This window comes from Octodon degus, unplaced genomic scaffold, assembly GCF_000260255.1.
Source record: "Octodon degus isolate 3935 unplaced genomic scaffold, OctDeg1.0 scaffold00153, whole genome shotgun sequence".
NCBI lineage: Eukaryota > Metazoa > Chordata > Mammalia > Rodentia > Octodontidae > Octodon > Octodon degus.
This window is the reverse complement of record NW_004524729.1, coordinates 89625-109997: the sequence shown is the minus strand read 5'-3', so window position 1 is coordinate 109997 and position 20373 is coordinate 89625. Positions and strand designations below refer to the sequence as shown.

The 20373-nt window shown below is 48.1% G+C and overlaps 2 protein-coding genes across 2 annotated transcripts in view; both read left to right on the top strand.

Annotated features, from left to right (window-relative positions):
• Nucleotides 1–20373, top strand: part of LOC101583724 (cytochrome P450 2D17-like) — a 123911-nt gene that overhangs the window by 35118 nt on the left and 68420 nt on the right. The gene's annotated exons all lie outside the window — the stretch shown is intronic.
• Nucleotides 9850–13973, top strand: LOC101589477 (cytochrome P450 2D16-like). The gene is made up of 9 exons (XM_004642372.2): nucleotides 9850–10101; nucleotides 10861–11032; nucleotides 11282–11434; nucleotides 11524–11684; nucleotides 12103–12279; nucleotides 12460–12601; nucleotides 12820–13007; nucleotides 13524–13665; nucleotides 13758–13973. The coding sequence occupies exons 1-9, from the start codon at nucleotides 9913–9915 to the stop codon at nucleotides 13934–13936; spliced, it is 1503 nt and encodes a 500-aa protein (XP_004642429.1). The 5' UTR covers nucleotides 9850–9912; the 3' UTR covers nucleotides 13937–13973.

The following is a 20373-nucleotide window of genomic DNA, read 5'->3' as shown; positions in this document are numbered from 1 at the left end:
ACATGGTGGTCAGCTCTGCCAGCAGGGTGGGACGCACATCTGGTCATCAGGGAAGCTCAGCTGACCTGTGGCACCCATTAGTTGGGGCTCAGTCTCATGGGGTTGGGGAGCCCACAGCGTTGACATCTGTCACTCAGTCTGCTGTCTGTGTACTCCTGGGTCACAAGGAGATAGCCCAAGGCTTTCACTTGTACTACAAACGAAAAGATCATAACTGGCATAGACCTCCTGGTGTGTTCCGGAAGCTCAAGTGTATAAAGATGCCTTTATCAGAAAGGGGCTCATAGGCCTCAGGAAAGGGGTCCCAGCAGTTTGTTAGGGGTCAAGTGTCTGCAGCACTAAAGTCTCCAATCCAACTTAGGTGGCTGAGTGCCCGGGCCTCCCCTCTTGGTTCTGAGAGCAAAATAAATACATATGCATTACACATCTGTGTTGTTTTTATTATTATACCATGCTTTTTAGGGTTGTGTGTGTGTTTGTGTGTGTGTGTGTGCGCGCGCACGTGCTACCAGGGATTGAACTCAGGACCTTGCGCTCACCAGGCAAGTGCTTATTCTACTGAGCTATCTGCCCAGTCCCCATGCTTTCTATAAGTATAAAAGCTTTCATTTTTTGCTGTTCTCGATTTTGTGTGTGTACGTGTATGTGTGCACACGTGCATGCCCGGGGCATGTATGCCGTTTTCTGCCAGGGAAACCTGAGGCTTTGTGCAGTTCCACCACCAAGCTCCACCCTCTTGCGAGTGTACTGAGTGGCACTTAGCTGTCCCCACCGTGCCTCCACTCATCTGTCTTCCGGAGGCAAAACTGAAGCTCTAAGTCCCTTTAACAGTAGCTCATGTCCCCTCATCTCCCTGTTGCTGGTGTCCATCAGTCTGTGTTCTATTTCTGGGACTCTGACACAGTGGGGAGGTCATCCAGTGTGGGAAGCCATTATCTGGTATCCATTTTATAATAGTGTCAGCTGTTTTTTTAAGTTTCTATTCTCCTGCTGAGTTAAGTTTCTGCTCCTTCCCACCTTGCCCATTCCCCGTGAATCACGTGCTATGCCCCAGAGGTGACACCTTCCCCCGTTGCCTAGGTACTTGCTGACCCCTAGAGCCGAGACTTCCTCATTCCTACACCCCCTATATATAGCCAGCACCTCCCCTGAATAAACAAGACTTGATCAGAATCCTGTCTTGTCCCCATTCTTTGTGTCTCCTGTCCCTTCTCATCCCCACTCCCCCTCTTGGGTCCTCGTTGACTAACCCCCGGGTTGGGATAATGCAGGACGAATCTGCTAACGTTTCAGGGAGGTAACGTGCTCAGGCTCCTCCTGGGGAGCAGACATCACTACTTCTTTGCCTTTGAAGGCACAGTGACTTTCCGTTGTGTGGCTGCCCGTGGTGCCCCATTGCCACTGTTTCTCCTTCCTCAGTATCTTTGAGTGGTGGGTGTTCACCGTTTAAAATCCTTACATGAACTCTCCAGAAATTACTTCTTATCATTTTTAATCATGGGCTATCCTGGGGCATGTGATTTAATCTCACCTTGCCTTCGTCCATACTACTCCTAAGGAAAGACGTGGTAGTTCCATCCAGCACATTCGTTGTGGTTTTTTGTTTTTTTTTTTATTCGTTGTGTTTTGCATGGGACCCATCAGTCACTTTGAGGTAGTCTAAGTGGTCGTGTCAACTGTTGCTCTCTCCAGTTCTGTGTTCACATCTGAAGGCCTGGCCCGGCCTGATGCCCCGTCACAGAGCCCCCGTCCTCTCCTCGCTTGGTCTCACCCTGCAGGCAGTGATCAGCTCACACCATCCCAGTGTGTGCGCTGAGCCCCACTCACACGCCTTCATCACAGCGCACTGGTAGAACTGGTTTCTGCCTGGTTGCTTCTAATCTCTCCCGGGCCTGATTTCTAAATTTCCCTGCACCTTAGGCGTGTGCATTCCTTAGGCTTTTCTGAGGAAAGGAATCACATCTAACTGTGCAGGGGGAGGTATTAGGTGGGTGTGGAGACAACATTGTCCGCCCGTTCACTGGAGCACCCAGTGGCTAGTCAGCTAAGCAGAGCGAAAGCCCAGGACCCGACAGAGCAGGGATGCAGTGCCAGGCAAGGTCCAAGGCCTGGAAGCTCCCTGGAAGAGCATCATGGGAGTTTCTGGAGTGTTGTTCACAGAAGACGGCAGCAAGAGCAGTCTGCTCGGGGTGCCTGGAGTTCCTCCTAATGGGAAATGCTTGTCTTTCCTTTCTGTCCCTTCTCTGTTCTATCCTGGCTGAAAGCCTACTGGTTGGTGCCAATCTCAACTGTGGTGGGTATTTCTCTCTTCGTTTGCGGTCTTCGTACCAGCAGTCCCCCAAGACACCTACACCTTTCCTCTGCTAATCTGCTAGTCATTTCTTAATCCGTTCAAATTGATACCTCCTGATTAGCTGTCATATAGGTTCACATGAGGAAAACAAAGAATATTTTAAGGTTTTGTTCTGTAGGCCAATCCCAGCATGCATTTAATAGGGTCTTGGAACATGTCTTAGGTGAGAAGTGACTCTACTGTATCACATCTCTTTTCTAATGTGTGTGGTACAGGGTCTCACTGCTCAGCTCAGACTCACAGGGATCCTCCTGTCTTCAGCCTCCTAAACTCTGGAATCACAGGTAAGCCGGCATGGCATGTGGTGGTGGGGATCGAATGCCAGTCCCTGGGCTTGCCTAAGCAAGTGTTTACTCTGCTGAGCTGTCTCACTGGCCCCACATCTTGTCTATATTCTCATCTGCTCGTGGATGTTTGTCCTGCTTCCCCTGAGCCCCTGGGAATATCAAGGTTTGCAGCCTTTCTTTGGGACCTTTTGATTTCTGTGGATGCAGTCCTCGATCCTATGACAATTTTAATTTTTTCAGGATCCTCCATGCTGCTTCGCACAGTGGCTCTACCATTTGAATTCCCAACACAGGGCACCAGCCACCATCTCCTCATCCTGTGACCTTGTTTTGTGTTCATTTTCTTGATGGAAGCATCCTAACAGGTGGGAGGGGGCACTGCACTGCATCTGCCTTTCTTTGCCTTAACGATGAGTGCTGTAGAGGGTCCTTCACGGATGCCTTGGCCATCTCATATTTTGTTCAGTCATGCTGTGTATTTAGCTCTGTTGCTCATTTTCAAATGCAGTTTTCAAGGATACATATATTTTTCATAGGTATCACACTCTTGTCATATGTGACCTAAAATTATTTTCTCAGTCTTTTGCTTTTAGTATGGGTCTTTCCTGCACTGAAAGTGACTTCAGATACACAATATTTTTTAACTCTCATGAAGTCCAATTTGTGTATTTTCACACTCTTCCCTGTCGCCGGAATCTTGGAATCCCGCCGGAGATAACATTGCCCAACTCAATGTGATAATGCTTCTCAGCTCTGTTTTCTTCTAGAGTTCGAGCACCTTCATTCTGAGCGTTGACTCATTCAATGTTTGGGTATGCTGCTAGCTCTGCTCTTACCTTCATTTATGTGCATGTGGACATCCACTTTCTCAGCACTATTTCTTGAGAAGACTGTTCTTTCCTAATAGAATGGAGTTGAGAAACTTGTTGAAAATCATTTGACCACTCATAATTGTGGGTTGCTTCCTGTCAGGGACATATTCTGAGAAAAGTGTCTTTAGATCTGTTTGCCTCATGATGGGAGCTGTACTAAATGAGTAGGGGGACTGGGGAGATAACTCAGCAGGTTAAGAGCCTGCCTGGTAAGTGCAAGGATCTGAGTTCCATCCCCAGCAGCACATGCCGTGCTGGCCCCCAAACCGGGCACGGTTGCCCACACCTGAAATCCCAGCGCTGGGAGGCTGAGACAGAAGGATTGCTATGAGTCTGAACAGCATAGTGAGACCCAGTATGAAATAAGTAAATAATAAACAAATAATAAATAAATGTGTAGATCACTTTCAGTTCCACAGATTGCAAAGAATATTGATCTTATTGCATGTATGATAAAAAATGCTTTCATGGATTCATCCTGCTATTTCTTCATTTTAATTCCTCAGATCTTCACTGCATCTTCTTTACCTTCTTTCGGCAATATTTTACTTTTCACTGTGCATACCCTTCACTTCCGTGGACTGCTGACTTGTCAAATTTCATTCATTTTGGTGCCATTTTAAATGGTAATTCGTTGTTGCTATTTCATTTTCACAGGGCTAGGTTCACAGTTCTGATCCTATTCTTTCAGCCTCTTGACACCACCGGTGTGTGAGCTTGGCTTCAATAATTTATACTGTACAGTTTACCAATTCAACTGTCGCTATCTCCACCCCTGCATCGTTACATTGTTACCCATCCACATTACACCTGCGTACGTTACATGCTTATTAACATAGACATGTAACTTTTATGTATTTGTTTTCAATTATAAAAGGGAGCGAACTAGGAAAAACAAGCCCAAAGTTCGGCAGCGCTCACTCATAAGTTGCCTGTTGTTACCTTGTCAAGTGTTATTTCTTCTGTGGCTTCCAGTTACTGTCTAGTGTAATTTCATTTCAGCCTGGAGAGTTCCTTGTACAACATATTCCGAGGCAGGCAGGTCTGCGGACGATGAACTGCTTCAAGTTTCATTTCACTGGAAATATCTTGACTTCTCCTTCATTTATGAATGGATATTTTGGCTACACAGAGAAAGTTTGGTCGGTCGAGTATTTACTGTACTTTTAGTACTTAAATATGTCATCCTATTGTTTTGTGACTTCCATCATCAGTGATGAGAAACTAGCTGTTACTCCGACGTTTCCTTGTTTGCAATGAATCACTTCTCTATGCTTTTAATAGTCTTATTACAGTTCTCCCGTGCCCAAAGTAGCCAAGTGAGCTCCTCTAACAGTGTAAGCCCCAGACTAGGCACGGCGCTACTGGACTACAATTCCCACAGGGCTCTGCGCATGCTACCGGACTCCGAGTCCCAGAGGCCTCTGGGAACAAGATGAGATAAACATCCCCTTTGGAGGCTTCACTTTCAGTGTAATTGTAGCAGAGCCCCACAGCTTCGGTCTCTGGTCACCGCCCCGTCACCCGTCTCCTCTATGTAAAGGGCGACCTGGACTGCGTGGCAGGTAGTGTTACCCCGGGAGAGGCTTCAGCCTGCTCAGGGCCTTGAGGCGTCCCGCGCTTGGGGCCGGGCAGCAGTGGGGATCCCGGTCCCAACGCGCTTTCTGTCTGGGAGGCTGTGCAGGGAGGGCCGCGCGCTGATCCGTAAGGAAGGAGCTCGGCCGGCCGCCCAGCCCCGCGGGGACCCCGGTGGTTCCGCTATTGCAGCTCGGGGACCGGGCTTCCCGCCTCCCAGGAGCCGGGAGAAGTGGGATGCCAGGACCCCTCAGCAGGTGTAGCCGTCGCTTTGTTGCCCGGTGATCCTCGGCCTTAGGATCACCAATACTGTCTGGGCGATGTTGCAAGGGCCAGTTCCTGGTGGGCATCCCAGAGGCTCTGATTTGGAAGTTACAGGAAGGGGCGTGGTAAGCCGCATTTGATAATGCCAAAGAGAATTGCCCCACTCGGCGGGAGGTGAGATTTTCTCTCCTAGTGGAGGGAGGATGGAGGCCAGGGCCACATGTATGGGCAGCTCTGGTACCGGTTTTGTGTGCTTTCTGGGGCCCGATGTGGGCAGGCGGTGCCTGGCAACTGGCTCCTTTGGCACGGTGCCTCTTGCCTCAGGACCCACCTAGGACTTGGGCAGAGAGAGCTGACCTCCACCAGAAATGGTGATTTCTCCACTGGCAGCCTCAGAAGAAATGCCCCTCTTTACTTGATTAGGAAACAAATTGCGAACGTTCAGAAATTTTGCAGCGAACCGACCAGTTACTTTGCTTTGAACATCTGCGGACCCCTGGACGAGTTCGTGTTTTCTAAAACCGAAGAATGAATTTTAGGAACAAACGGAAGTTAAGAGCAGAATATATTTATTGGGGGGAGGAAAGCTTTTGTCTGAGAGGGACAGAAGGGGGGCATGAGCAGGTTGCCCAGGAAGCTGTCTCTTCTAGGTTATTTTTATAGGGCAAAACCATGTGGCACTTAGGTGGAGAAAATAGGAACTCGCTTAGGTGGTTGTGGGGTGGGACAAAACTATGGTCAACCAATGGGATTACAAGCACCTTTGCTCAGATAAAATTAAGTCCAGGACCAAATGGGGAAGGGAGTCACGTAGCAAGAAGGTATGAATGAAGAACAGGACCTTATCTGGTAGACATCCCATAGTAGTTGGCTTAATGACTCTTCCTGGCTCCCTCAGGGTGATGATCAATCGATGCTAATCTTTAGGGAGGTCAGCATTTGTTTGATCTTTGATCTTTAGGTCTGGCTTACAGCTGGAGCATCGGTCCCTCCCACAGTTATAAGGTATCTTGTCTTTTGTGTTATCTCTTTCTGGGGCCTAGCCCTATCTGATTGCCTATAATACTTTTATCTAACTTGGCTGCCTGCAGCAGTTGTACTTTAATTCATGTTTCTCTTTATCTGTCTGTTCATCTATGTTTATACAAGACAAAGCTAAAATCCTCAAGCATGTGCCCCATCAACTAGTCTCAGAATTGTTCCTTACTGAATTGTAAGTGACAGAAATACTGGGTATTTGAAACTCTGTCTGGGGCCCAGGAGATGGCTCAGTGGAATAAGCACTTACCTGTAAAGCACAAGGATTTGAGTTCAATCCCCAGTTCCACAAAAAAAAAAAAAAAAAAAAAAAAAAAAAAAAAAAAAAAAAAAAAAAAAGAAAAGAAAAAAGAAACTGCCTCCCAGCTATCAGACACAAAGGGTTTTGGCAGATTTCCCTAGGATGGGCCTCAGAGATGTGGAAATAGCTTTGCATGTACTGTTGCATTTTCCAAAACTGTCCATGCGTATAGGCTCACCTTAAGAGCGCAGGCATGGAATGCTTGATGCTTCACGGAACAAAATTATGTTTAGAGGGACCAAAACGAGTGATCCCAAAGTCCAGTTGCCTCAGCAGATCATAGCATGAACTGAAGTCACTTCTTGTGCTGCATGCTGTCTGCGTAAGGTCTGTATAAATGTGCCCACTTATTAATCTGCCAGTTTGGTGTGTAAGTCCTGGACATTAGGGGCACAGGGCTGCATAGCACTGCTGTCAGGCTTATGCATAGAGATCATGGTTCGGAGTCCCTTGGTCCAGGTATTTTCTTCCACAGCTACAAACCACAAACCCCTCACCCTATCTATTCATCTGAAACAGAAAAGAAAGTGATCCTGAAAAATGCATCTCCATTGTCAAAGACACTTTCATGTAGGATTATATTTTTCCTTCTAGAGGAGGATACACATATGCAAACAGATATTTTCAAAGCTTGACATGGTGGCACGTATGTATAATCCCAGTATTCAAGAGACAAGAACAGGAAGATTGTTGTGACTCCAAGGCCAGCCTGACCTGTACAGTGAGGCCCTGTGTCCAGACATATCAAAATAAAAAGAAAGTCATGACATTTTATGCTGCTGTCTCAGTTCTAATGTGGAAGGAATTCCTGTGAGGAGGCAGCATGCAGGAGAAGCTCTGCAGGGGTCCCGTGGGGTTCTCAGAAGGACCCAGAGGGCAGAATCAGTGCAGTGGCTGTGGCAGGGGACCTTGTGTTCTCATGAAGGAACTTAGAAATAGATGGCCCGAAAGGGCAACGTGCCTGTCTCCAGGTGGAGGCTTTTTTTCCCCGCTCCTACCCTGTCAGTGTTCTCTCCTCTTGTAGATAGATGTCTTAGTTTCTTTCTCCTCCCTGGACATAATACTATACAACCACAAATTAAAGCACGGCATGTTTCTTTTACTTAGAGCGTTTAGAGGATTTTGTGCACAGTCTGCTGTCTACTGTGCACAAAAGGCAGGTGGAAGTGTTGGCAGAGAAAAGCTGCTTGCTTCATGGCAGGGTGAAAGCAGAGACAGAGAGGAGCCAGGGAGTGACTTATGTTCTGCTAAGTCACAATCTCCGTCCACACAGACCTCACCTGTGACAATAATTTCACTGTGGATTCTTCTGTGGACTGTTCCCCTGGTGAGTGTAGCACTCCCATGATCTTTCAAAAAATCCAACCCCTGAACAAGTGAGGCTTTTGGGGACCATTCTAGATCTGAAGTATAAAAGAGGATGTGGAGGCTGCAGTGCAGAACAGCACAGCACTGCAGACCTGAAGGAGGGGGAGCCAGGGGGCTGGGGTAGAGCTTCCTCTCCAGGGGCGCAGTCCACGCAGGGAGAAACAGGCAGAAACAGGCCTAGGGGCCCCTGAGCTGGTCTTTCCCATTCCAGAAGTCATTACCCAGAGCTGCGGTGAATTGTTGGGTCTAGGCCACTACTGCCAGGACTTGGAATTGATAGACCCTGCTCCCAGCACTGACCGTCCCCTGAAGCCAGCTGAAGAGGAAGTTGTTTCAAGAGTCTCACCCCAGCCCTGATGGGGGAAGAGCAACGCCCAAGCCATATAAACACTTATTCCGGCTTTAGTGCAGAGGTCACCCCTCCCAGTCTTTGGAGAAAGCATAACAGCGGAGAGCTGGGCAGCAGACATTAAAGAGGTACAACAGCATTCTGATTCTTCTCCCTAAAGCACTTTTTTTTTTCTGTATTTAAGACAGGACATACACGGTAGTACCACTACGTAGATCAGACTCATAGTGATTCTCCTATTTTCAGCCTCCCAAGTGCTGGGATTACAGGCTTACGCCATCACACCCAGTCTCAATCCCTGCCCCAGTGCGCCCCACAGACAGGGCTGGCATGGCATGCTGGAAATCAAACCCCGGCCCGCTTCACTCTGCCTAAGCAGGTGCTTTAGTCTCCTGAGCTATCAGGCCAGCACTTCCTTAAGGCATTTTGGTGTTTCAGAAATATTGGGTTATTTTTCCAGAAATACTTCTTGTCACCCTATTGGGCTCCTCATCTGTAGGTTGTGTGAGCCCTGACTTGGTCTGTCCGTGGGGGTTCCGGCACTGCATTGTTACCACAAGGAGATGTTATGAGAGTTCTATAAAAATTAAGTGTGGTTGACACATAATGTGTTCAGTGCATTTTAATTCCTTGTCAGTCCAGATCTGGTTCCTCTGCACAAGTTTTTCCTTCAAGGAGAAAAAGTAGGGCAGTGGGAATAGGTAGAGCGGAGAGCAAGGGTCCCTTGGTGGGACTGGAGGAAACTCCTACCTTGTAGGGCTTCATGATAAATGTGAACATGGTCAAGAACAGAGCTCTGCCCTCTGGGGAAGGTGATTTCCTTGCATTGTGGGCCATTGAGCTTTGTACTACTGGGCTGATTCTCACCTGTGAATCAGAGTGGCAGTAATAGAACAGTTGTTGGTCTATAAAGGAAGTGGCTAGAGCTTCTGTGTGACTTGAGCAGTGCTGCTGTATCATGCAGAGCAGGCTGCACACCCAGCCTCCCTGAAAGAGCAAGGTCAAAGGAAAGAACAGAATTCTGGATAGAGCCTGGATGACTGTCCAATGCAGTGTGAGCTACCATCCCACTATTCCAGTCTGACGTACCATTTGCATCACCAGAGTTCTCCCAGTTTGGCCTGTCCGCCCCCTGACCACCAGCTTTTGCTTGTGCCTCTTAGAGCAGGGGTCCACTTGTCTTCTCCCCATCATGGCCCAGGGCTGAAACCCACATAACCAGTGTGTCTAGTTCCATGGAGCTCTCCTCTCAGGACGTTCCCATGTCCCGTGTATCAACAGGAAGAACAAGAAAGCAAGGGCGTGCAACTGCTCTGCCCTGGCCCTTCCCTGAACCCTCTGGTTTCACCTTCAACATGCAGGACAAAGGACAGCATTGGCTTTATGAGAGGACAGCTTGCCTGTTTAAATATGCAGTGTGCTGGAGTGTGCCTCTTTTCTTGTAGCTGACTTGAGCTGTGAAGCACTTTGTGTATCAAAAGAGCCCACTGGTCAAGAAGGCAGCCATGGGGCTGCTGACTGGGGATGTTCTGTTCTCTGTGGTCATGGCCGTGGTCGTCTTCCTGCTCCTGGTGGACCTGATGCACCGGCGCCAACGCTGGGCTGCTCGCTACCCGCCAGGCCCTGTACCAATGCCCGGGCTGGGCAACCTGCTGCAGGTGGACTTCCAGAACCTGGCGTACTCCTTCTGCAAGGTGGGGAGCTGGAGGTGGAGAGCAGCAACGGTCAGGTGGACACCAAGTAACAGACACTAGGTGGTCGGTATAGCCACAGCCTAGACAAGGACTTGCCAGCCAAAGAGGGAGAAGGTAGAGCACCTATCTGGCAAAGACTGTACCAGAACAGAGACCACTCTGGACTTTCCATAAGCAAAGGTCTAGGAGAACAAACAGTGGGAGGTTGGGCAGGATGTGGCAGTGGGTCTGGATCTGATTGAATGAAACTGAGGTTGCATAGTACCTAAGTCCTTTCTGATGTCAATCAGGGAAGGGATTGTGGATGAAGGAGCAGGGCAAGAGGGTCTTAAGCAGCACTTGGATCAGGACATTGATACTGAGAGCATTTCTGTGATCTGCATCAGACTCTGAGGCTGCTGTGGGTCTGGGTCTCTCTGCTCTGACCTTTGTCCTGAGCTTCCTCATGTGAAGAATGGGAGGCTAAGGGGCCTCACTGACAGTTTCTCCACTCTGCCCAGGTCACAGCTGTGGGGTCACAGCTAGATCTACAGAGATTGTTCTGAACTTAGGAAGATGTGAGGGCACCAGGCAGACACTGGAGCTCATGGAGTCGAGGGGCTGAAGGAGGCTGTGAGTGCCATCCTCACTCCCATGAGAAACAGCAGCACAGCTGAGTCTTGCACTGTTGAACTGGGTCTCCCTGTGTTGGGAGTGAGACAGGGACCTGCATTCTGTGAGGAAGCCCAGCCTCACAGGCTCCCTGGCCTCCACCTGTAGCTGCGACGTAGGTTCGGGGACGTGTTCAGCCTGCAGCTTGCCTGGACTCCAGTGGTCGTGCTCAATGGGCTGGCAACGGTGAGGGAGGCTCTGGTGACCCATGGCGAGGACACCTCAGATCGGCCCCGAGTGGTCACCAACGAATTAATGGGCTTTGGATCAAGATCCCAAGGTAATGGTCAGTAAGGCACAGATGGCATCAGGGCACAACTTGGAGCAGTGACTCAGGAGGACAGGGCTGCCGGGGAGTGATGATGTGCTCCAGGCACAAAGGACATATTGACTTCCGGGTATGAGGCCAGAAAGGAGCTGGTGCCCAGGGTTGGAGACAGAGTTTGCGTGGGATCAGCAGCCTAGAGTGAGGGGTTACCAAGGGCACAGGTTCGTACTGTCTGGTACAGACACGTGTTCTCCGTTTTAGGCATTATTGGGGCTCCCTATGGACCTGCCTGGCGTGAGCAGCGGCGCTTTGCTGTGTCCACCCTGCGCAACTTCGGCCTGGGGAAGAAGTCTCTGGAGCAGTGGGTGACCGAGGAGGCCTCCTGCCTCTGTGATGCTTTTACCAATCATGCTGGTGGGTGATGGATGAGGGACACTAGAAGGGACCTGTACAAAAGTGACTGGGAGAAAGGGCCGCAATGTGATGAGTATCTGTACTCACAGGGCACCCCTTTTGTCCCAGTCACCTCTTGGACAAGGCTGTGTGCAACGTGATCGCCTCCCTCATCTACGCGCGTCGATTTGAGTATGACGACTCCATTGTGATCAGGTTGACAGAACTGATGGTGGACAGTGTTAAGGAGGACAATGGCTTGTTGCTTCAGGTACAGGGTTCAGGGCAGTCTGTGCAGAGACACATTCCTGCAGAAGGGCTCTGGGAGGGCAATTTGCATGGGGTGAAATGGGAACAAAGCATCAGGAAGAGAGGGTTGAGGTAGAAGGGTCTAGTTGTAGCAAATCAGGCAATAGTAAGGGAGAGGTGGCTGAGGTTCAGGGCTCCAGAGGGGAGAAGAGCCTGCGTCCATGTTGGAAACCACACAAATTCCTGAGATTGCCATCGTAGGAAGTTCATGTGGCAGCTCAGCACCAGGACAGAGCTTTGCTGCGGGCCCAAGGGAAAGGACAAGTCAAACATGTGGAGAGTTTCTTAGGCCTTGGGCCACCATGCAGGAGGCTGGGCGTGAGATGTACACATGAGCATGGAGCACAGGAAGCACCCAGGCTGCCTCTGTGCCATCACAGGTAGTGAACTCAGTGCCACTGCTTGCGCGCATCCCATGGGTGGCTGCCAAAGTCCTGCCCGCGCAGAGGTCCATCATTGCCTTAGTTAAAGATCTGTTGACTGAGCACAACACAACCTGGGACCCAGACCAGCCACCCCGAGATCTGACTGATGCTTTTCTGAATGAAGTACATAAGGTGAGACGTGCTGTGACAGAAGGAATTGGGAGCTGTGGGCCAAGTTTCTAAGAGGTGTGAGGCCAGGTAGAGCCACAGCATCTCCCAGAGACCAAGCACCTTCACTGAGGGGTGCTGGATGGGGACCTTAGAGCTGTTCCTCTAACTTCACACTGAGGCCACCCTCTCTGCCTGTCTTAGGCCAAGGGGAAGTTGGAGAACAGCTTCAATGATGAGAACCTTCGCCTGGTCGTAACTGAACTTTTTGCAGCAGGGATGGTGACCACGTCAATCACAATGTCCTGGGCCCTGCTGCTCGTGATCTTACACCCGGATGTGCAGTGTGAGATGGGCTTGGAATGGCTGGGAAGTCCAGGGAAGAAAAGTGGTTACAGCATTCCAAACTGAATTTGGGGAACACATGGTTCTAAACAGAGGGTTGGCCAAGGCCACTGATAGAGTGATGCCCTTCTTACTGGAAGAGGACCTTTAGTCTGGGGTGGAGAGTGTCAAGGCACCATCTGCAGAAACTGACCTGCCATGGCCATTTTGTCTGTGCAGGCCGTGTCCAGGAGGAGATCGATGAAGTCATAGGGCAGGGGCGCCGCCCAGAGATGGCAGACCAGGCCTGCATGCCCTTCACCAATGCTGTGATTCATGAGGTGCAGCGCTTTGCAGACATTGTCCCCATGGGTGTGCCCCACATGACATCTCGTGACACTGAGGTACAGGGCTTCTGCATTCCCAAGGTAAGCCTGGAGTCCTCTCCTAGCATGGCCAATAGCATGTATGGCTAGAAAGTATTCTGCTACCTGGCCGGAGTATCCCTGGTGCTGCCAGGCCCAGCCTAGTTAGATGTGGTGCTGAGCACAGGCCTGCCCTCTGACCCTCAGTGTAGTTGGAAGATGTATTAAACCATGTGAGGAGTTGTTGGAGCATCCTGTGCACGTGCAGAAAAGTGTGCATATACGCACCCATGTATATGGGTGCCATATGATCAGAATAAGCTCTTGGGGGGCCAGGGAGATGGCTCAGTGGAATAAGCGCTTCCTTGGCAAGCACAAGGGCCTGAGTTCAAATCCCCAGTTCCAAAAAAAAAAAAAAAAAAAAAGAATAAGCTCTTGGGACAAGTAGATAATTTAAAGGCTTCTTCTGACCCGGTACCCAATGGCCTCACTGCCTCATCCAGTGTGCTCACGGTTAGTAAGTGGCAGGGTCCTGATCCTCCATCCCAGTGCACATCCGTGCCGTGTGTCTCCTGCCAGGGGACTATACTCATCACCAGCCTGTCATCTGTGCTGAAGGATGAGACTGTCTGGGAGAAACCTTTCCACTTCCACCCTGGACATTTCCTGGACAGCGAGGGCCGCTTTGTGAAACGTGAAGGGTTCATGCCCTTCTCAGCAGGTGATTGTATTAGACCAGGCTCCCTGTCCCTTTCCAGGGCAAATTGGTGGGGAGGAGCCTAGACCCCAAGCTGAGTCTTGTGCCATCTGCAGGTCCCCGCACGTGCCTTGGGGAGCCCCTGGCCCGCATGGAGCTCTTCCTCTTCTTCACCTGCCTGCTGCAGCGCTTCAGCTTCTCTGTGCCTCACGGGCAGCCCCGACCCAGCGACCGTGGTATGGTTTCCTTCCTAGTAGCTCCAGCCCCCTACCAGCTCTGTGCTGTGCCCCGCTAGATGGACCACCGTGGCCCCTACTTGTCCACTACATGGATGACTTCACGTTCAATAAACTGTCTTGTGACTGTCTCTCAGCGTCTGCCTCCAACCCTCCGTACTCAAACCCTATGTGTGATGCTTTCACACACACACACCCCCCCCCCGCCTAAAGCCTAAAGCCACCCTTGATCCCCTGTCTTCCCCATCCCACCCTGATCACTGCCATCAGCACAAGAGAAATGTGTATACTGATGCTCAGCAGGTGGGAGCTCACTGACGCCTGGCAGCTGAGCGGGTGGCAAACCCCAGGCAGTAGTCTGAGCTCCATGGATGTCAGGCTGGTGCTGAGCATGAGTAGCTTTCTCTTGGGAATAAACATAGTTCCTGGTGAGGTGCTGGATGGTTTTGCTCATCCCTAGAACCACAGACTCAGTGAACAGCTAGAAAATACAGTAGATCTGGAAATGTCCTTATTGTCAAAGTTATGGTTCATTACAGTTACATGATACACACAAAAATCTGCAGCAGGGAAAGGCACACAAAGTGGAATCCAGGAAGACAGATACAGGTGTTCAGCTGTGCTGTCGGAGGAGAGTCATGGTCAGTGGTGCCAGCCACAAGGGGTGACCTGCACAGTGAGAGCTGCATACCAGGGCAGACACAGTCCAACCTTAGTGTCCAGGGTTTTTCTTGAGGTCCCATTGCTGCAGTGGACTGAGAAGCCGACGTCCATGGCTCCATTTCTATCCACTCTGGCTCATGCAATCCAAAGCCCCTCTTATTCCTCACTGCTGGCACAAAGCGTGAGGTTTTGACCTCAGCTCCTCCAAGACCATCTTACGAGGAAGAAAGGTCTGAGGCCTTAGGGAAGGTTTCCCTGCTGCCCACCAGGAGTCAAGTGTTTCCTTGGGCACATGCAGATTTCAGAGCATGGCTCCCCAGCCATGGTAACTAAGGCCTATCCATAGGCCCCCTATGAGTATCCATGTCATTTCGTTTCATTGTGGTATGACACCCACCAAAGCTTGAGCATCTTCCTCTACCACACTTTGTTCTTTTCTTGTCATTCTGAGGACGAAACCAAAGCCTTCCATGTACTTCGCAGATGCTCTACCACTGAGCTGCACTTCCAGCCTCATCTTACCATTTCCAAGGCTTCTTTTCAGTGTTGTCAAACGTATTGATAACGTAAAAAAGAAGCCCCATTGGCCACAGCTCTCTTCATCAAGCAAAACTGAAGCCCGAATCTGAGCTTACACAATAGTTCTCATTCCTTCCTCCCCATCCCTGGCAACCACCTTGCCATTTTCTGTTTCTGTGAATTTGAGCACTATCGATAGTCATCAAAGTGTAATCAGACGGTATTTGTTGTTTCTGGCTGGTTTATTTCTCAGTTTTGTGCATTTGTTTTTCTTGACTGGGATTTAGAGCACGGGATGGGAAATGTCACCTTGGGCCACACCCTACTCCTGTCCCCAAGGTGATTGGATTGTTTCTCTTGAAATAATGTGATTGGCTTATTTCCCTTAAGGTAACCACTTCGGGTTTCCTTCATGTTGTAGCACGTTTCAGTTCTTCTTTCCTTTTAAGACAGAGTTACTTTCCATTGTGTGAATTTGCAGTATCCCCCGTACCTACTGTTTCTCCTTCCTTGTTTCATGTAAGAGTTGAAAACCACAGTCTGAAAATTTTATGTGAAAATTTCAGAAATACACAATTTGTGAATTTTAAGTGGCAAGCCACACCGAGGAAGCCCACTAATTTCAAAACCCTTTCCTACATCTGGTTTGCTAAGAACTTAAATCCCTTTGTCTGGCATATTTTTGCTGTGTTGGCTATGGCCCTGTCACTTGCTTGGTTCTCTGGCCAGCTGTTGCTCTGTGCCAGTGCTGGGATGAAGTCAGAAGGTCAAGTGTAGCCTAGCCCCACCTCACCAAGCCTTCCCCTCACCTTGCTTCATTTCCTTATGGGGCATTGATCACAGCATTCAGCAGGAAGTGTGTGCAGTGCAGTCAGGTACAGTATTTGAGGGGCTCCATTCAAATACAGTCAATTGCTACAATTTCTCTCACTGGAATGATTTATGTACTACCCTTCATCCCTGGTGCAGGTGCACAGGAACCACCATAGTGTGTTTTATGGATCGCTTATTGGCAGGGACAGGAACTAGCTGGGTCGTGGGATGTGCTGTCTCACACAGGGGGCCCTGCTGTCCAAGTGTTCTTTATCTACCCTTTTGTCAGTAGACTCTTGTTCTGCCTGCATTTCTGAGGCAAAGTGAAATATGCTATTGTGGTCCTGGGTGGGCACTGAGACTGTACTGCAGTTCTTGTGGGTTTGCCCTGAGAAGGGGAATTTTTTGATGTGTGTAAATGTGATTTTTTTAAAAACTGATAACCATTTTAACATATTAAAATATAAGGATCAAAGATTATGAAGAATATAATAAGATAAATACCCTTGAACATAACGACCCTAAGAAATAATAACAATGTATTTGGAAATTGCCAGTATGATGCACAGTAGAGTGAGTTTAGAAGGAATTTCTGTGGGGAGTGGCTAAAGCTGTTGATCAATCACACATGCAGGGCTAAAGCAAGGCCAGCCCTGAGAACACAGAGTGCCCAGGAGAGCCATGTGTACAAGCTGTTCCACCTGAGAGAACGGGAGCCCCAGGCGGGAGCCAGGCAAACTAGTTTGTAGGCAGAGGGGTTTCCACTGACACCAATCTTGGGTATATAAGCAAACGGGCTGTATTTGTTGGATGGTTCTTTTTCTTCCATCAGGAAAGGAGGCTGCAGCCGACCTCAGCTTTCCGCATTCTGATTCTTGTCTCCGTTTCTTCATCCCTCACTGCCCTCTCCTCAGGAGGTTTGAGACTTGCACTGGATGTGGGAAATTTCTGAGTCATCAGAATTCACTTCAGTTTTGTGATACATCACTCTACTGCTTCCCATAGTGTCTTTAGCATTTGACAGTGTCACCCAGAGTACACCAGCACCCCCATGCACAGCCTCCTCAGGTGTCTGCCCTCTTGTTCTGTGGCTCTTTGATAAAAGCCATCAGAATGGGTGGGAGGTAGCATCTCCATGGAGTTTTCATTTTCGTTGGTCTAATAGTGAGTGCTGTGGTGCATCATTTCACGGGCTTGTGGGCCTCACTCTGTATTTTCCATGACGAATTGTCATCTTGGTCCCTTTGCTCATTTTTGAACTGAATTACATGGATTTCTCATTCTGTAATCTTCTGATATTAGTATTTTATCATATTAGTGACTAGTAATTATTTTCCCCACTTTGTACCTTTCTTTTTCCTTCTGTTGATGGGGCTTTTGATGCACAATATTTTTTTATTTTTCAAAAAGTCTAATCTATTTTTTTCTTCTTTGCCTGTACCACTGGTACCTTGTCCTAAGTATTAGTGCCAAACTCAACTTGGCGAAGCTTTTGCCCTCTTTTCTTTTTTCTTTTTTTTTTTTTTTTTTGCCCTCTTTTCTTGTAAAAAAGTATCATAGTTTGAGCTCATGCATTTAGGCATTCGATCTATTTAATGATATGTTTTTTGTGTCGTGCTAGCAAAGTGCTGCACTTTATTCTTGTACTGAGGAGCACATTGATTTCCCCGCACCATTTCTTGAAAGGCTGTTCTCTACCGATGGAAGGGTGTTGGCAGCCTGGCTGACTATCACTGGACCATTTTCAGTGAAATGATGAATGTCAGAGGTATGTTTAGAGAACACAGATTCCTTCTTGAGAAAGAACATGAACTTGTGCAGATTTCAGTGGTGCAGCCTTCTAGACTCAGAAGCTTGATCGTAGAGCCCGTCGCTCCTAGACTCCCAACCACTGCAGTACATTACTGTGCTCAGTATCATAGTTGAGTGTACCATGATCATGATGTCACCATGACCAGGCATTAAAGTTTTTTCAGTTCCATTATATTTTTAAGGCACTTCACATATGTGGCCTGTCACTGACTGAAAGGCTGATATGTGGCACATCATTGTCCAGGGTGTTTTTCTTTTCTTTTTTTTGTGGAACCAGGGATTGAACTCAGGCCCTTGCACTTGCCAGGGAAGCGCTTATTCCACTGAGCCATCTCCCCGGCCCCCTCAGGGTGTTTTTCCTAAGCATCTCTGTTACTGTATCTGTCCTACTCTGTCACAGTGCCACCGTTTTGATTACTGGACTTTGTATACATAGCTCCTACAGTGATCTGACATAAACTTTGCACTTTATGATAGAAAAGTGATAGTGCTCAGTAGAATCAGTCTTGAGAATTTTAAACTTTGATCTTTTATGAAACTAGTAGTATGTGAGGGGACACTGTGGGATGCTGGGTGGTCGCCAGAAGCTATCGCTCCTAGTCAGGCAGGCAGTCAGGAGAGGGTGACTCACTGATACGCTGCATGTGCCAAGGTGCAATCAAGTCCACTGGCAGAGGGGCCGTTGTTTTCCTTCAGTTGTGGGGATTGAACTCAGGGCTTGTGCATGCTAATTTCCATGACTGTGTGTGGAGTGATGTTAAATGCTTTTTCTGCATCAATTGAGATGATCAGGTGGTTTATTCCTTTGTCCCTGTTAACATGGTGCAGTGAAATGATCGTTTTTTATGTGTTGAATCCTGGCATTCCACGAATAATTTCTACCAGGTGCGAATGTAAAGAATGATACACACACGTATGTGTAAATATATATATTCACATAGGTGTACACCCAAAAATGCATGTGTTAGGAATATTTAGAGACAGCAACAGTTCCCAAAGACTGGGGGATGCTAGGTGGTCCTCTATCACTCAGCTGAATCTCTAACAATAATTTTTTGAGGGGCAGGTACCCGGAATCAAAGTCAGGACCTCGTACTTTCCAGTCAAATGCTGTGCCACTGAGCTAAATCACTAGCCACTTAACCCCAGTTGTTCATACACTGTTAGGACTCAGCTTCCTATTACTTTCTTGAAGATTTTTGTACCTGTATCCATCAGGTGTAGTGATCTGCTGGGCTCTGGTTTTGTGTTTTTCTTATACAATATTGCATGTCCTTGGAATCAGAGACCAATGTTGGCCTTCCGACTGAGTTAGGACGTGTTTTCTGGTGTTCGTTTTTGGGAAAGCTTGAGAAGTGCTTGTGTTAGTTCAACTTGAAGTGTCAGGTTGCATTTCCAGCAGTGTCCCGTGGTCCTGGGCTTTTCAGTGTTGGTACATTATTCTTACAACTGACTCAGTCTCCAGAGTACTATAAGATTTTTTTCAGATATCATATTTTTTCCTGCTTCTGTTTACATACAATTTGTGTCTCCAGAAGCTTGTCCATATTTAATATAGAATTTTTTAAACACTCTGTTGCATGCTTTTTGATTTTGATAGAGTCTGTAGGAGTATATAGGAATATCCCCTCGCAAGTTGATCTTCGTTGTCTTCCTTCTCTTCTCCTTATCCCACCCACCAATAGGTTCATCAGTTTTGGTTATGTTTATGAAGAACCAGTTTCATGAATTTTATGTGTTGTATTCTTACTCTGTATTCTCTCTGTGTTTGTGTGCATGTGTGCACGCACACTTGTGTGTGTGTCTGTTTGTGTGTGTGTGTATCCTCTTGAGAGTGAAGCCAGGAATCACTAAGCTACACCCCTGCACCTGACACACCCTTTCTGAGACAATTCTATGCTAAATTGCTCACACAGTCTTTGAACTTGCAGTGCCCCTGTCCTGTCTTCCTGTCTGGGTTACCACACCCAGCTATTTCATTTATCTCTGTTCTAACCTTACTTATTTTCTTCACTTGCTACCTTTGGATTTTGCAGGGCCAGAGAAATTGCTCAGCATAAATGCCTACCTGGCAAGTCCAAGGCCCTGAGTTTGATCCCTTCTGCAACAACCCACAAAAAAACAAGATGGATTGGCATGCTCTTAGTTTTCTAGTTCTTTCAGGTCCATAGTTCAGTTGTTGGTTTTAAATCTTTGTTTATTTTTAGTGCAGATATGGTCAGTTGTGCATTTTTCCTATGATTTCTTCTTTTGCTGGATTCTATGTCTTGGAACACAGTGTTTTCCTTCTCATCCTCCTGAAGGTATTTTCCATTCTTTGACCCAGTGGGTATTTCAGAATATGCTGGATTTAGCTCAGCGGCACCACACTTGCCTGGCAAGCATGAGGTCCTGACTTCAATTCCTGGTACTTTCCTCCCAAAATTTAATTTTAGGAATGTAGCTGAGTGATAGAGGACTGCCTAGCCATCCCCAGTCTTTGGGAATGTTGCTGTCTCTGTATGTTTACATATAATCAGTCAGTAGTCCTTCTGCTGTTTCATGCACTTTACATGAGGCCAGAAAATGGTTTTATAGGAATCCAGTTTTTTTTTTTTTTTTTTTTTTGCAGAACCAGGGATTGAACTCAGGTCCTTGCATTTGCTGGGAAAGCACTTATTCCACTAAGACATCTCCCCAGCCCCTAGGA

What these genes read in the sequence shown, in the direction of transcription:
- LOC101589477 (XM_004642372.2), top strand. Translation starts at nt 9,913, where the DNA reads ATGGGGCTGCTGACTGGGGATGTTCTGTTCTCTGTGGTCATGGCCGTG. An exon ending in AGGGCTTCTGCATTCCCAAG is followed by an intron (nt 13,008 to 13,523) that starts GTAAGCCTGGAG and finishes GTCTCCTGCCAG; the next exon opens with GGGACTATACTCATCACCAG. An exon ending in GTTCATGCCCTTCTCAGCAG is followed by an intron (nt 13,666 to 13,757) that starts GTGATTGTATTA and finishes TGCCATCTGCAG; the next exon opens with GTCCCCGCACGTGCCTTGGG.